This window comes from Podarcis filfolensis, assembly GCF_964270895.1.
Source record: "Podarcis filfolensis genome assembly, chromosome: 17".
In the NCBI taxonomy this organism is placed as follows: Eukaryota; Metazoa; Chordata; class Lepidosauria; order Squamata; family Lacertidae; genus Podarcis; species Podarcis filfolensis.
Genome location: NC_139621.1, coordinates 5,164,708 through 5,178,360, shown reverse-complemented (window position 1 = coordinate 5,178,360; position 13,653 = coordinate 5,164,708). Strand labels below are relative to the sequence as shown.

Here is a 13,653-nt window from a genome sequence, read left to right as displayed (position 1 = left end):
AAGAGAGTGGGGCCCTAAGCTGTAGCTTGTTTAGCTTATACGTAAATCCAGCACTGCACACACAACACAAGAAAAGTGAGGCCATGACTTCTCTGTTTGCTGCATAATATCTACAGCTGAATTTTTATATATTGAAACAGAGAGCATACTAACCTTGCAAAACATATCTGATTTATGCCACTTTAATAATTCTCATGACTTGGCACGGTGGTTCTGAGAATGCTCACGAAAGCTTATGCCGGAATAAATGTTAACACATTTAGGATGTCACAGGACTCCCAGAGGTTCCTGGTCCCCTCCCACAAAGAATCAGGGGTTCCCTGGGGGAGAGGAGGTAAACATTGAACCAGTCCCCTGCCCCCTCCCACGGAATTCAAGAACAAAACAAAGAGCAAACCAAAATAATAATATTATAGTAAAAATATCCACACCTGGAAAACATTTGTATTTTTCGTCCCATAGGACGCTCCGTCCCATAGGATGCACCTAGTTTTTTGGGGGGGAAATAAAGGAAATTTTTTTTCCCTTTATTCCCCCCCCCCAAAGCAGGTTGGGGAAACCGAACCAGGTCGAGGAACAGCGGGATGACGGCGCTGCGCCTCCCTGCTGTCCCCCGAGCTTGTGGGGCTGGCCGATGTCTGCCCGGCGCGAGGGGCGCTCTGCTTCAGGGTGCTTTGCGCGCCGGGCGGCAGGCTGCTATCCGCAGCGTGGGGAGCCCTGCGGGGAACGCCCACAGGGCTCCCCACGCTGCGGATGTGTTCCCGGAGCGTCGGGCGCCCTGAAAGCAGAGCGCCTGACGCTCCGGGAAGCAGGCTGCTATCCGCAGCGTGGGGAGCCCTGCGGGGAACTCCTGCAGGGCTCCCCACGCTGCGGATGTCTGTCCGGCGCGCGGGGCGCTCTGCTTCAGGGTGTCCTGCGCGCCGGGCGGCAGGCTGCTATCCGCAGTGTGGGGAGCCCTGCGGGGAACTCCTGCAGGGCTCCCCACACTGCGGATGTCTGTCCGGCGTGCGGGGTGCTCTGCTTCAGGGCGCCCCGCCCGCCGGGCAGCAGGCTGCTATCCGCAGTGTGGGGAGCCCTGCAGGGAACTCCTGCAGGGCTCCCCACGCTGCGGATGTGTTCCCGGAGCGTCGGGCGCCCTGAAAGCAGAGCGCCCGACGCTCCGGGAAGCAGGCTGCTATCCGCATCCTAGACATCCCTGAGGGACCTCCCGCAGGGCTGCCTAGGCTGCGGGTGTGTTTCCGAAGCGCCGGGTGCCCTGAAAGCAGAGCGCCTAACGCTCCGGGAAGCAGGCTGCTATCCACAGTCTAGACATCCCTGCGGGACCTCCCGCAGGGCCGCCTAGGCTGCGGATGTCTTCCTGAAGCCTGGAGAGCGAGAGGGGTTGGTGCGCACCGATCCCTCTCGCTCTCCAAGCTTCAGCGAAAGCCTGCATTCGCCCCATAGGACGCACCCAGATTTCCCCTTCATTTTTGGAGGGGAAAAAGTGCGTCCTATAGGGCGAAAAATACGGTAGTTCCTCTGAACGAGGGCTGGGTGGCTAATGGAAGGAGTCCCCCTTGTCTGATCCAGGAGCAGATGTGTGGTTGTGCTTTTCAACTGCTTCCTTTTCATGGTGCTTTCTCACAAGACAGTTGTGAGAAGGCATGTGATGATGTCTCCAACACTTTTGGGAACATCCCCTAGAGGCCCACCAAAGTATAAGGCTGGACACTTTCTGGAATGAATCACCAAGTCTCCCTTCCTGATGCGACATTCTCGTTCTGGGGTTAGCCAATGTTACCTTTTTGGTTTCAGGCCACCTGGACACCATGCTCAGCGTGACAAGATGGATGGCTACTGCATGTTCAACAACGTAGGCATCGCAGCCCAATATGCGCGGCAAAAATTGGGAGTGGAGCGGTGAGTATCATGGACCCACGTCGGAGGTGCATAGAGGCAGGCCTCCTAAATGAAATCCTTCATTTTTAGAGCATGCATCCTCAAACCTTTCTCATAGGAGAGCAATCCAGAACTTTGGTCCTCTGTTGAGTGAGGATCAAGGCAATTAATCTACCAAAGAGGAGCCTTCTAATGTCCCTTTTCCAGACTTTTTCAGCAGTGGATCTTTGCCTCCCTTTTTACAAAGAAACATGGCTGGTCTTGATAGCAAGTTGTAGCTGCTTTGTAGAAAATACGGCAGCCACCCGCCTTGTACTTGTGCAGAAAGGGAGTGTAGAATTATCCTGAGCTGAAGTTTCAGTAACAATTGGCCATTTCTTTTAAAGTAAAGTGCAGCTGGTACATTTATGTCAAATTGTGCATAGCATACCAGCTAAGAAGCCCCTGGTTCCAGTGTCATCTTTGCCACAAACCCATTAGCTGTCCTAAGGCTAGCCAGTATTCTCTTGGCTTCAGAAAATCCATCTATCCTGTTGGGGGTAATAATATTGGCCTACAGGGCTGTTAAAAGCAGCATTGCAGTATTAGGGGATGCCTGAATACTAGAAATAAAAATGCTAATAATTACAGAGAAATGGAGCTGGGTTTCATCAGCATACTGGTAGCATCTTATCCCAAATTCTGCAGGTCTACAATATCTAGGACTCATTGGAGGGATGTCATTGGCCGTGAGCATTGATGGTAACTTTTCTTTTTTCAGAAATCTGAGCTCTGCGTAGTTCTCTTTTATTATTGGTGACCCTTCATGTTTCTTTCCCTTCTAGGGTGCTTATTGTTGACTGGGATGTGCATCATGGACAAGGCACCCAGTACCTCTTTGAGGACAATCCCAGGTGCAGAATAAAAGGGATCAGAGGGTATTGGGCAAGCCTGTTTGGGGGTGAACAGGAATTTGCAAAAGAAGGGGTGGTCTAGTTAAATATGGGCTGCGGCCTGGAAGGCTTGTAGCCCAACTGGGCTAAGAGTGCTGGAGCTTGGCCGATGGGCAATATTTCTCCTCACTGCTGTATCTGCCATGGTTTCTGTTCATAGCATCCTCTATTTCTCCATCCATCGCTATGAAGGGGGCAGCTTCTGGCCCCACCTTTTAGACTCTGACAGTCATGCTGTGGGCAGAGGTCGGGGAGAGGGCTACAACATCAACCTGCCCTGGAATCAGGTAGGAAATGCTAGTGGGTGGGGTCCCCTTTACCTGTAGAGTGATTTACCTGTGTGTCTCATTGCCACTGGCCCCAACTTAATAGTGGCTTAGAGTGGCTGCTCTAAGACAAGGTTTTTTGTTTGTGTTTCAATGAGTTGCTTATGGATTAGGGCTCTCCTTCAAGAGTTTTAATGTGCTCTGTCTGTCCCTCCAGATAGGGATGCAGGATGCTGACTACCTCTCTGCCTTTTTGCATATCCTGCTGCCTGTGGCCTTGGAGGTGAGGATTGGGAAGTAGAATTGTTTGGTTAATGGGAGATTAAGTGAGATCTTTGGCTTACCCATTTCCTTTTGGGTTGTTTGTTTCTTGCAGTTTCAGCCCCAGTTGGTCCTGGTTGCTGCTGGTTTTGACTCTGTAATCGGTGACCCCAAGGTATGAAAATGTCTTTTGCAAACTCTGCAGAACAGCCCTCTCTCCTCAGCAATTTTCAGGCTTCTGTCTGAAGGGAACCATTCTACACAGATTTCTTTCAGAGCACCTATTACCCCAAAGAGGATTTAGGAATGTGTCCTGGGCTCACATTTTCCATGCAGAGTCTGTTGGGCCACACGTATGCCCTGTAAGAGGGAACTTTTTGCCTTAGAATGTGCCCAGCCCTGTTGCTGCACGTTGCAGGGAACAATCTGCAATGCTGGACAGACTGTCTTCTCCCCCGCATCTGCTCAACATAGCTGTGCTATTCTTCCCGCCCTGCTGTCCTAAATCCCCCAGACCAGCTGATAGCTTCTTGTCTCCTGTCTTGAAGACGTAAAAGATAGAACAGGAAATGAAGTGATTCTCTGGCCACTTTGCACTTTGTGTACACTAGGGACAAGATGAGGCCAGGCTGCAAGCCCCGTTCTCCCCCTCTTGGTTCTAACTTCAGTGGTGAGCAGCTTGAGTAAAGAGCTCCTGGCACCAGGTGGGAAGGAGCAGATTGCTCTCCCAGCTTCAGCTTTTTATTCAAGCCGTGATTGGTGTGGGTGTGTGGGTGGGTGTGGCTGGCCCTGCTCATGTTCTTCCGTGTTGGTGAAAGTGATTTGGGGTGAAGGATTGCAGGGGCAGGAAGAGGGAGGGAAGGAATCTTCTTCCCACCTCTCATTCTGCAAATCCTCTGGTCCCTGCTGCTTCCGTGCTGCCTATCTAGATCTGAGGCATGCTTGAGCTCTAGGTAGACAACATGGTGGCACTTCCATCTCACTAGGAAGCAGAGGGGCCCTCCATCCTTTCTAGCAGTTGTCCCTAGCTTGGCTCTTCCCCAGGTGATGCTGGACTCCAGCTCCTGTTATCCCTGACTATCAGGCATGCTGGCTAAACCTGATTGGAATTGGACTCCCAAGAACATCTGGAGGGCACATTGGTTAGATTGCTTTTTAGAGAGCCAGCGTGGTGTAGTGGTTAAGAGCGGTGGACTCGTAATCTGGTGAATCGGGTTCGATTCCCTGCTCCTCCACATGCAGCTGCTGGGTGACCTTGGGCTAGTCACACTTCTCTGAAGTCTTTCAGCCTCGCTCACCTCACAGAGTGTTTCTTGTGGGGGAGGAAGGGAAAGGAGATTGTGAGCTGCTTTGAGACTCCTTAGGGTAGTGATGAAGCGGGATATCAAATCCAAACTCCTCTTCTTCTCTTCTTCTTCTTTATGGGGCCTAAAACACAATATATTAATTAGTCCTGTGTATCCAGCCCATGGAGCTGCTGGAGGCCCTCTAAAGAGCTTCTCAGGGGGCTGCAGTGGAGGCAACTAACTCACCTGACCCTCATATTTTTTCTGGATTTTTAAAATCTACCCTAGTAGGAACCACTCCCCACCCAGTCAGCCTGTACCCCAAAAGTAAAATATGAGAGCAAAATACCCCACTTTGTTTTGCATCCGTAGGGGGAGATGTCAGCCACGCCAGCATGTTTTGCTCACCTGACACATCTGCTGATGCCACTGTCTGGAGGCAAGCTGGTTCTGTCTCTGGAGGTGAGCAATGTACACTTTCCATCTTGTCCCTGGGCCAAGGAGAGCGGCTCCCGTACAGATCTAGCTGCTCTCCCAGGGAAGGGACTGTGGCCGTCTTATCTTCTCCCTTTCCTCCTCATTTTCAGGGTGGCTACAATCTCCAGTCCCTGGCAGAGGGAACCTGCGCAGTCCTCAAGGCTCTTTTAGGAGACCCCTGTCCTCTGCTGGAGTCTCCTCTTACCCCGTGTGCCAGGTAAGAGAGCGGGTGCATTGGGCCCCTTCCCAAGCATTGTGCCTGAGCGTTTCCTGATGGCCGCCTTCACTTTTCCCTCCCAACAGTGCCCTCTGCTCCATTTCCCAGACCCTTGCAGTTCACAGCAAGTACTGGAAGAACCTCCGGAGAACCAGTGAGTTCCGCAGCCTCTGCCTCTGTTTTGCCCTCTTTCTCAAGCAGCAAGCAGCAGACTTGGTCCTCTTTGGTTCTGCTCGCTTCCTGCCAGGGCTGGTGCTGCCTCAGACAGCTTGAATTGGGGTGTCATGAAAAGGCAGCAAATGGTTAACTCTTTAATTTGTTTTGTTATTGCCAGGAAGTGGGGGGGCAATAGCTGCTTGTGGCTCTTGGTGGCTCAGCCTCAATCAATGAGATATCCTGGGCCAGCCTGTCTTCTTAGCCCCACAGGCTGCAGCTCCTTCCAGGAAGCAGAGGAACCCAAAGTCACCTACTTTCCCCTGCCTTCCCCCCATAATGATTCAGGTACTGATGTGCCTCGGGAGAATGGAAGAGAGGTGGACACAGTTTTTCCACCAGGCCACCCCTTGCCAGCAGCCGAGATCCTGTCCAAGTCAGCGGCTGAACTGATGCTACCCCGGCCCCCTTCCTGCACTGGGCTGGTCTATGATGAGAAGATGACGGAGCATTACAACATGTGGGACAGGTAGGGATCAATTCCATGCACAGCTTTTAACGCAAGGCTTGTGGTTCCTCTGCCACCATCCTGTGCTGCAGTTAGGCTTGAACAAAGCCTCCTGTGGGAGCCAGTGGAAATTCCCCCCCCCCCCGCAAGCCCCAGTACAGTTGCAGGGGGTTGGCTCTGGAAAGGGTTAACTACTGTTCTCTCAGCAGGAGCATCCCACACATATACCCTTTTCATGTTCATGCATTATGGGAGAACGATAATACTTACAGGGTTGCTGCCAAGGTTGCAGCTGCACTAGCAGTTGCCCAGAAAAGAAAGCTTCTATTGTGGGGGGAAACTCCCATTCACTCCCCCAAGAGCTTTTTTCCTATGTATGCAAATAAGGATGTGGGGAGGTGGCTCTTCTAGGTCAGGACCACAGTGTAGGGATGAATGGGGTCTCAAGAGCCAGTGTGGTGTAGTGGTTAAGAGCAGTAGACTCGTAATCTGGTGAACCGGGTTCGCTTCCCCACTCCTCCACATGCAGCTGCTGGGTCACACTTCTTTGAAGTCTCTCAGGCCCACTCACCTCACAGAGTGTTTGTTGTGGGGGAGGAAGGGAAAGGAGAATATTAGCCGCTTTGAGACTCCTTCGGGTAGTGATAAAGCGGGATATCAAATCCAAACTCTTCTTCCTCCTCCTCTTCTTCTTCTTCTTCTTCTTCTTCTTCTTCTTCTTCTTTCTATATCCCCCCCCCCGCAAGGTGGCTATTTGTGGAGGGGGGAAGGGGGGAATTACATAGCTGGTCCCTAAAAAGTGGGCAAGTGAAGTCCTCGCCATCTCTCCCATGAAGCTTGGGGGGCAGGTTCCCACACCCCCTTGTCCTCCACTTTCCTCCCGAGTCTCAGCTCCCGGCCCTCCCTTAGCGCTCCCTCTCTTCCATAGTCAGCATCCAGAGCTGCCTCAGAGAGTCTCCCGGATCTTCCAGCGCCATGGGGAGCTTCGCCTGACGGAAAGGTGCTGCCGGCTCCCGACCCGGCTCGCCTCTGAAGAGGAGCTGCGGATGTGCCACAGGTGGAGATGCATCCCCAGATTGCAAGAGCCTTTGCAGCTTCTGGGAGTGGGTTAGGGTGGGTGTCCCAGAAAGGGCGGGTTAGTAACCTCTGAGGCTGCGCCCTCTTCCCGTCGGGGGGGGGGGGTGTGCCGACTCTGTCTTGCGTCTCCTCTCTGCAGCCTGGCCTACGTGGAGACGGTGAAGTCAACGGCGGCCATGAAGCCCCGCGACCTGCATCGCCAGGGCGACCAGTACAATTCCATCTTCATCTGCGCCAGCTCCTATGAGTGCGCTCGGCTGGCGGCTGGTTCCGCGTTCAGTGCAGTAGAGGCTGTGCTCTCTGGGCAGGTGAGTGCTGGCAGCCTAGTGGGGCAGGGGGTGGCCAGTCATCTTGCTCCAGCTGCAGACCATCCTGGAGGCCTGAAGGCAGGACTGAGTGGTGGGGGACTCAGGGGAAGACCCTGGAGAGGAGGAGTCCTAGTGGGCACAGGGAAGGCAAGGATCTTCAGTCCTTGCAGCTGCTTCATCAGGGCAAGACCTCCTAGAAAGAGTTGCTGAGACCACTAGGCTGGAGCTGTGGTTTGTTTCCTTCAATAAAGAATTAACTTTTTAATTTATGTATTTTTAAAAATATATATTTTTTGCATTTTCAGTTTTACATAAGCATATACAGTGGTACCTCAGGTTACATGTGCTTCAGGTTTACATACGCTTCAGGTTACAGACTCCGCTAACCCAGAAATAGTAACTCGGGTTAAGAGCTTTGCTTCAGGATGAGAACAGAAATCGGGCTCTGGTGGCACGGCAGCAGCAGGAGGCCATATTAGCTAAAGTGGTGCTTCAGGTTAAGAACAGTTTCAGGTTAAGAACGGACCTCCGGAACGAATTAAGTACTTAACCCGAGGTATCACTGTAATCCCTTCTGATTTCCCTCCCCCCCCCCATTGTAGATCTTAATGTAATGATTTCCCCCTCTGCATCTCTATCATAACTCTATTTTTATAAATCCTTTGTCAATCCATAGTTCAAATTTTTACTACAAGTTTTCTGTCAATCCTACCAGTGTTTGTAATTGTTTACAATAGCTTTTCAAATAAATTATAAACTTTCCCCATTCTTTATTAAAGACCTCCTCCTCGTGGTTTATAATTCTTCCTGTAAGTTTTGCTCTCTTGGCATAGTTCATCAGTTTTGTCTGCCATTCTTCTTTGGTCTGAGTTATACTATCTTTCCATTTCTGGGCTAAGAGTCTGCACAGCTGTGGTCACATACATAAATAGTTTTGTCTGGTCCTTCGGGATCTCTGGTCCTATAATACCTAAAAGAAAGGCTTCTGGTTTCTTAGGAAAAGTTATTTTAAACATTTTCTTCAGTTTATTATATATCATTTACCAGAAGTCTTTTATCATCGTACATGGCCACCACATATGATAAAAAGTACCCTCTTTTTCTTTACATTTCGAGCACATTTTAGACTTTGATTTGCACATCTTAGCTAATTTGCTAGGAGTTAAATACCAACGATACATTGAAATATTGTTTCGTTGCTGACCTGTGCCTGACTCCAGCCCTGACTATGGTACTGATCCAAGTTCACTTTTTCCTCCTTTGGGGCATCAGGTCCAAAATGCTGTGGCCATTGTCCGGCCCCCTGGGCACCATGCTGAATCAGACACCGCCTGTGGCTTCTGCTTCTTCAACTCTGTGGCCTTGGCAGCACGATATGCACAGCGCCTTGCTGGGCGTCCTATGAGGTACAGTGGCACCTGGCTAACCCCTAAGAGGCACAGAGCACCCAGAGAGGACTAGCCACTTGACAGCAGCATTGCTGTTGTGTGCTGAGAGGGGGCGGGGCTTGCTGGTGATGAGGTCAGGGATGTAGGGGAGCACCTGAGGACAGTTCCAGATTCGCTCCATCAGTCTATCTGCATAGCCCCACAGAGCACATCGTGTTCTACAAACTTCAGCAGGTTTAGCTGTTGTTATTTGTCCCCCACCAGGAGTCCTGGGAACTGTAGTGCTGGTGGCCTGGCAGCCTATTTGCAACTCAGTTTCTAGCATAGATGTAGCTGCTTGCCCAATTTTGGTTCTTTTCCTCAGGGTGATGATACTAGACTGGGATGTTCACCATGGCAATGGGACACAGCACATATTTGAAGATGATCCCAGGTAACATATTTTGCTTCCCATCTCCCCTGTTCAAAGAAACTCTGGCACTAAATCTCTTCCAAGGTTGCAGATGCAGGTCTTTTCAATGGAGGCTGTGAATTGGGGCAAAAAGCCTTAATACTCTGCATCAAGAAACTCATCCACCTTATACATAGCTGGAATAAGCCATGTGGATCACAGAACCATGTACTTATTAATTAAAATGTTTTAAATCCTGCCTTCCATTTTTTAAAAAACATGCAAGGCAGTGTTAAAAACAGAGGCATCAAGTAACATCATAAATAAAAGTTGTTTTTTTAAAAAAATAAATAAATTTTTATTGGAAATTTTATTTACAACGTAACATAACCCCCCACCCCCCCAATACAGAAATCCACCCTCATTAAACATGAACATAACATACAATGAGCATAACATACAACAATACAAATAACCAAATAAAAGACTTCCTTTATCCTGTATCTGGCCTCCTTATTTACTTCTTATAAGCTGTTTCCTTTATGAATAATAAGATTTTTCTAATTATAACTTAAATATCCACAAAGTCTCCTGCAGACATTAATCAAAACAAGTCCAGGTATGTATTTTAGGGCACTGTTTTGTGAAGTATTCTCTGCATTTTCCCCATGCTTTTTGAAACTCTTGTCTAGTGTGATCTCTAACTTCCTCTGTTAATCTAGCCAGTTCAATATACTCTTAACAGTTTGTTTTGCCATTCCTTTTTTGTTGGTACAGTTTCTTTTTTCCAGTTTTTAACAATTATTTATTAGCTAAAAACTAATTGCTAAGAAATAAAAGTTTGAAACAAGCAACAACAGGCAAGAATATCCTTCGTGCTTTTTCTTCCTGCTGAACAGAGTCTTGTCTTTTAAACAAACTTTAAAACTTCTGGTTAGAAATGTATGTAGATTTATTTTGTTATGGTCAATAGACCAGAAGAGCAAGGGAAAGGGCACAGGTCATCTGTGCAAGGTGTCAGAGGCCACAGGAAAAGAGATGGGAGGTGTGTAAGCCCCTTCGAGGCTAAGCTCAGTGGTGGGACCAGGAATGACTTGCACTCCTATTCTGCCCTTGATCATCCAGTTGTGGCTGTGCAATTCCTAGGCATCCTGATTTGTGATTTGGGGGGGGGGGCAAGTGAAGCTGCAACGCCCCCTTTCTCTGATTGCTTCCCCTTCTTCCAAATTAGTGTCCTGTACGTCTCCCTCCATCGCTATGACAATGGAACTTTCTTCCCCACCTCCGAAGATGCAGACTATGATCGTGTGGGCCTGGGGCCTGGGGAGGGCTTCACCCTTAACGTGCCTTGGAACTGTCCCCGCATGGGGGACCCTGAGTACCTGGCTGCCTTCCATCAGATAGTCATGCCTGTCAGCTATGAGGTAGGCAATGTTTGGGGCAGGGAATGAGGGTGGATTGGTGCCAGTCTCCACTTCCTGGAAGCCCAGGCACACTCTTAGGCTTGTGGCACGGATAGGGTTCAACACAGGAACACAGGAAGGGCTCATCCACACTTCCGCTTGTCCCTTGCCTAGGAAGCACAGATCTGAGCAGTTTCCCCCTTGTCCCGCTCCTTTCCCAGGGAAAACCCGCTCTTTAGCTATAAAACCTGATTGCCGTTTGTTCCAATTGATCGCTAAAGAATGGCATTCCCCGGGGGAAAGCAGCAGGGGAAGAAGGAGGTGCGGATGAGCCTTGACTGACATCAGCTCTCCAGGGTTTCCAGCAGGAGTCTCTCCCAGCCCTATCCGAAGATGCCAGGGATTGCAAAGCCAATGCTCTAACCACTGAGCTATGGCCCTTCCTCAAGGAGCAGCCATGGCTTCTCCCAATGAATGGGTAGTTTGGGGAGGGTGTGACAATGCTGTTAAGAGGCTCCTAACCAGCACTGCTCCTTTATAAGTGCCAGAAAGAGAAAATGATTGGTGAACTAGTTAGTAGCGTGGATGTGCTTTCAGACTTGAAAATAAGTGCTAGACTGCAGCAATGGAAAATGGTTAATTGGTTAAGTGCAAGCAGTATTTGTGCTGGGCTGGACGTAGTCCTCACCATTGACAGTGCTGGCTGGGGCTGACGGGAGCTGGAGTCTTTGGAGGGCCGTCCCTGTCCCAGGTAGATGCATATGCCTAATAGATATGAGGAGTTAGAAAGGGGCTGAGGGAGCAGCATTCTTCTGTATTGCATCTCTGGCCAGGGAGGAAGAGTGAGAAGTGAAGCTACAGGGAACAAGGCAGAGGGCCTTCTCGGTAGTGGCGCCCCTCCCCACATGGAATGCCCTCCCATCTGATGTTAAGATATTAAAACATTTAGGAAACATCTGAAGGCAGCCCTGTATAGTGAAGCTTTTTAAGGTTTAATGTTTTTATATATGCTGGAAGCTGCCCAGAGTGGCTGCAGCAACCCAGTCAAATGGGCAGGGTACAAATATTTTATTTTTATTATTAAGGGGAATTAAGGGCCTCTTCCATTTGCAGTTCAATCCAGAGCTGGTCCTGGTTTCTGCTGGCTTTGACGCTGCTCGAGGGGACCCGCTGGGCGGATGCCTCGTGACTCCAGAATGCTACGCACATATGACCCATCTACTCCTGGGTCTGGCCGGAGGCAAGGTGGCAGTTGTCTTGGAGGTAGGACAGAGTGCACGCTTTTTACTTCTTGGGGAGCACGGCTTGTGAGCCATCTCCAGGGTCAGGAAACACCCTGCGGGGTGGTAAAAGCTGGGGAGAATGTTTCAGGTGGAAACAGGGAAATAGTTACCGTAATTTTCGCTCCATAACACACAGTTTTTTCCTCCTAGAAAGTAAGGGAAAATGTCTGTGCGTGTTATGTAGCATGGCGGGGGGATCTGCTGCAGTCGTGAGCAGTCCGTGGCTCGCTTTGAAAGAGCAAAGCGGGTGTAAGCGGCTCCTGTCTGGTTGGCTGCTTTAAAACAACCCCGTGCTCTCTGTCCCTCTCTCCTCCCCACTCAGCTCGCTAAATAGCAGCAAAGCTTTTCAGCGAGCCGAGCCGGGGAGGAGGGAGAGAAGCAGAGCGGGAGAGGAGAGGAGCCGCTTACACGAGTGTAAGCGGCTCCTGTCCAGTTGGCTGCCTTAAAACATCCCTGTGCTCTCTGTCCCTCTCTCCTCCCCACTCAGCTCGCTAAATAGCAGCAAAGCTTTTCAGCGAGCCGAGCCAGGGAGGAGGGAGAGAAGCAGAGCCTGCTTGTTTTAAAGGAGCAAAGCGGGAGAGGAGAGGAGCCTTCTCCCCTTATACCCCTCTCCTGCATTATTAGCAGCATCCTTCTCCACACCCCCCACGCGTGCTCCTTGTCCCTTGAGTGCTTTTCCTTCCCTCCCCACTTAAAACATGGTTACAAAGCACAGATCCACATGGATCCTCAGGATTTTTGCACTGGGTCACCCCAAATTCACCATCAGATCACATAGCATGTCCATGGCTACAGCCTGCACCAAAAAACACACACGCACCCACTGTTTCATGGGGCCGCAATGGCGCAAAAACGTGGTTACAAAGCATGGATCCACATGGATCCTCAGGATTTTTGCATTGGGCTACCCCAAACTCACCGTCAGATCACATGTCTGTGACCACAGCATGAACCACAAAAATCATACATCCACTGTTTCGTTTAGAATATTTTTTTCTTGTTTTCCTCCTCTAAAAACTACGTGCGTGTTATGGTCAGGTATGTGTTATAGAGCGAAAAATACGGTAAGTACACCTTCTCCATTTCAAGGCCTGGACATTTTGCAAAGGTGAAAGGGCTGCCAGGGTTGGCAGTGCAGCACAGTGACTCGAGTTTGCCTCTCATTGGATGGCTGCCACTCATTGCTGTGGGAAAAGCAGACTTCTGCACTTGGAGGCACCTGTGCTGTGGGGCAGGACTCTGCCCTGGGTTCAGCCTTGGCTACTTTTACAGGGAAGAAGAGATGACAGCTGGGTTGCAAACCTGAATGTCACCTTCAGGGGTCCTGACAAGGCATTAGCAGTGGGCATTTTACTTGTAGTAGAAACAGTCCTCATTTGCCCTCTGCCTTTCATAGCAAGTAAGGGCTCGTCCCCATGTCTAAAAAGCACAGATCCAAGCAGTTTCTCCCTTGACCCGCTCCTTTCCCAGGGTAAACCCTCTCCTTAGCTTTCAATAGGACCAAACGTCAATCCAGAGAAAACCCAAATTGCCGTTTGCTCTCACTGAGTGCTAATGAGTGGGTTTTCCTGGGGGAAAGCAGTGGGGCCAATGTGAACGAGCCCTAAGTAATCAAAGCCAACATCTCTACACTTGCCCTCTCCGTAGTCTCTACTTAAAGGCTGCTGGTGTAGCCTAGTGGCTAAGCAGGTGAACTGCAACTCAGGACGCCTCTGGTTTGGAATCACCCCCCCCCACCCCCCCGCCATGAACTTGTTAGGTGCTCTTGGGCAAGCTGCACTCTCTGAGCCTTACCCCATCTGCAACCTGACTATAATGATTTCCG

The 13,653-nt window shown here is 50.1% G+C and overlaps 1 protein-coding gene across 2 annotated transcripts in view; it reads left to right on the top strand.

Annotated features, from left to right (window-relative positions):
• Positions 1 to 13,653, top strand: part of HDAC6 (histone deacetylase 6) — a 40,279-nt gene that overhangs the window by 15,347 nt on the left and 11,279 nt on the right. For both annotated transcript variants that reach the window (XM_083592943.1, XM_083592944.1), the window contains exons 9-23: positions 1,795 to 1,899; positions 2,703 to 2,771; positions 2,971 to 3,097; positions 3,294 to 3,359; positions 3,453 to 3,512; positions 4,996 to 5,085; positions 5,211 to 5,317; positions 5,404 to 5,471; positions 5,819 to 5,999; positions 6,907 to 7,035; positions 7,195 to 7,363; positions 8,636 to 8,769; positions 9,116 to 9,184; positions 10,374 to 10,566; positions 11,659 to 11,808. In XM_083592943.1, the coding sequence (XP_083449069.1) occupies positions 1,795 to 1,899; positions 2,703 to 2,771; positions 2,971 to 3,097; positions 3,294 to 3,359; positions 3,453 to 3,512; positions 4,996 to 5,085; positions 5,211 to 5,317; positions 5,404 to 5,471; positions 5,819 to 5,999; positions 6,907 to 7,035; positions 7,195 to 7,363; positions 8,636 to 8,769; positions 9,116 to 9,184; positions 10,374 to 10,566; positions 11,659 to 11,808 (1,717 nt within the window). The remainder of the gene's footprint in view (positions 1 to 1,794; positions 1,900 to 2,702; positions 2,772 to 2,970; positions 3,098 to 3,293; positions 3,360 to 3,452; positions 3,513 to 4,995; positions 5,086 to 5,210; positions 5,318 to 5,403; positions 5,472 to 5,818; positions 6,000 to 6,906; positions 7,036 to 7,194; positions 7,364 to 8,635; positions 8,770 to 9,115; positions 9,185 to 10,373; positions 10,567 to 11,658; positions 11,809 to 13,653) is intronic.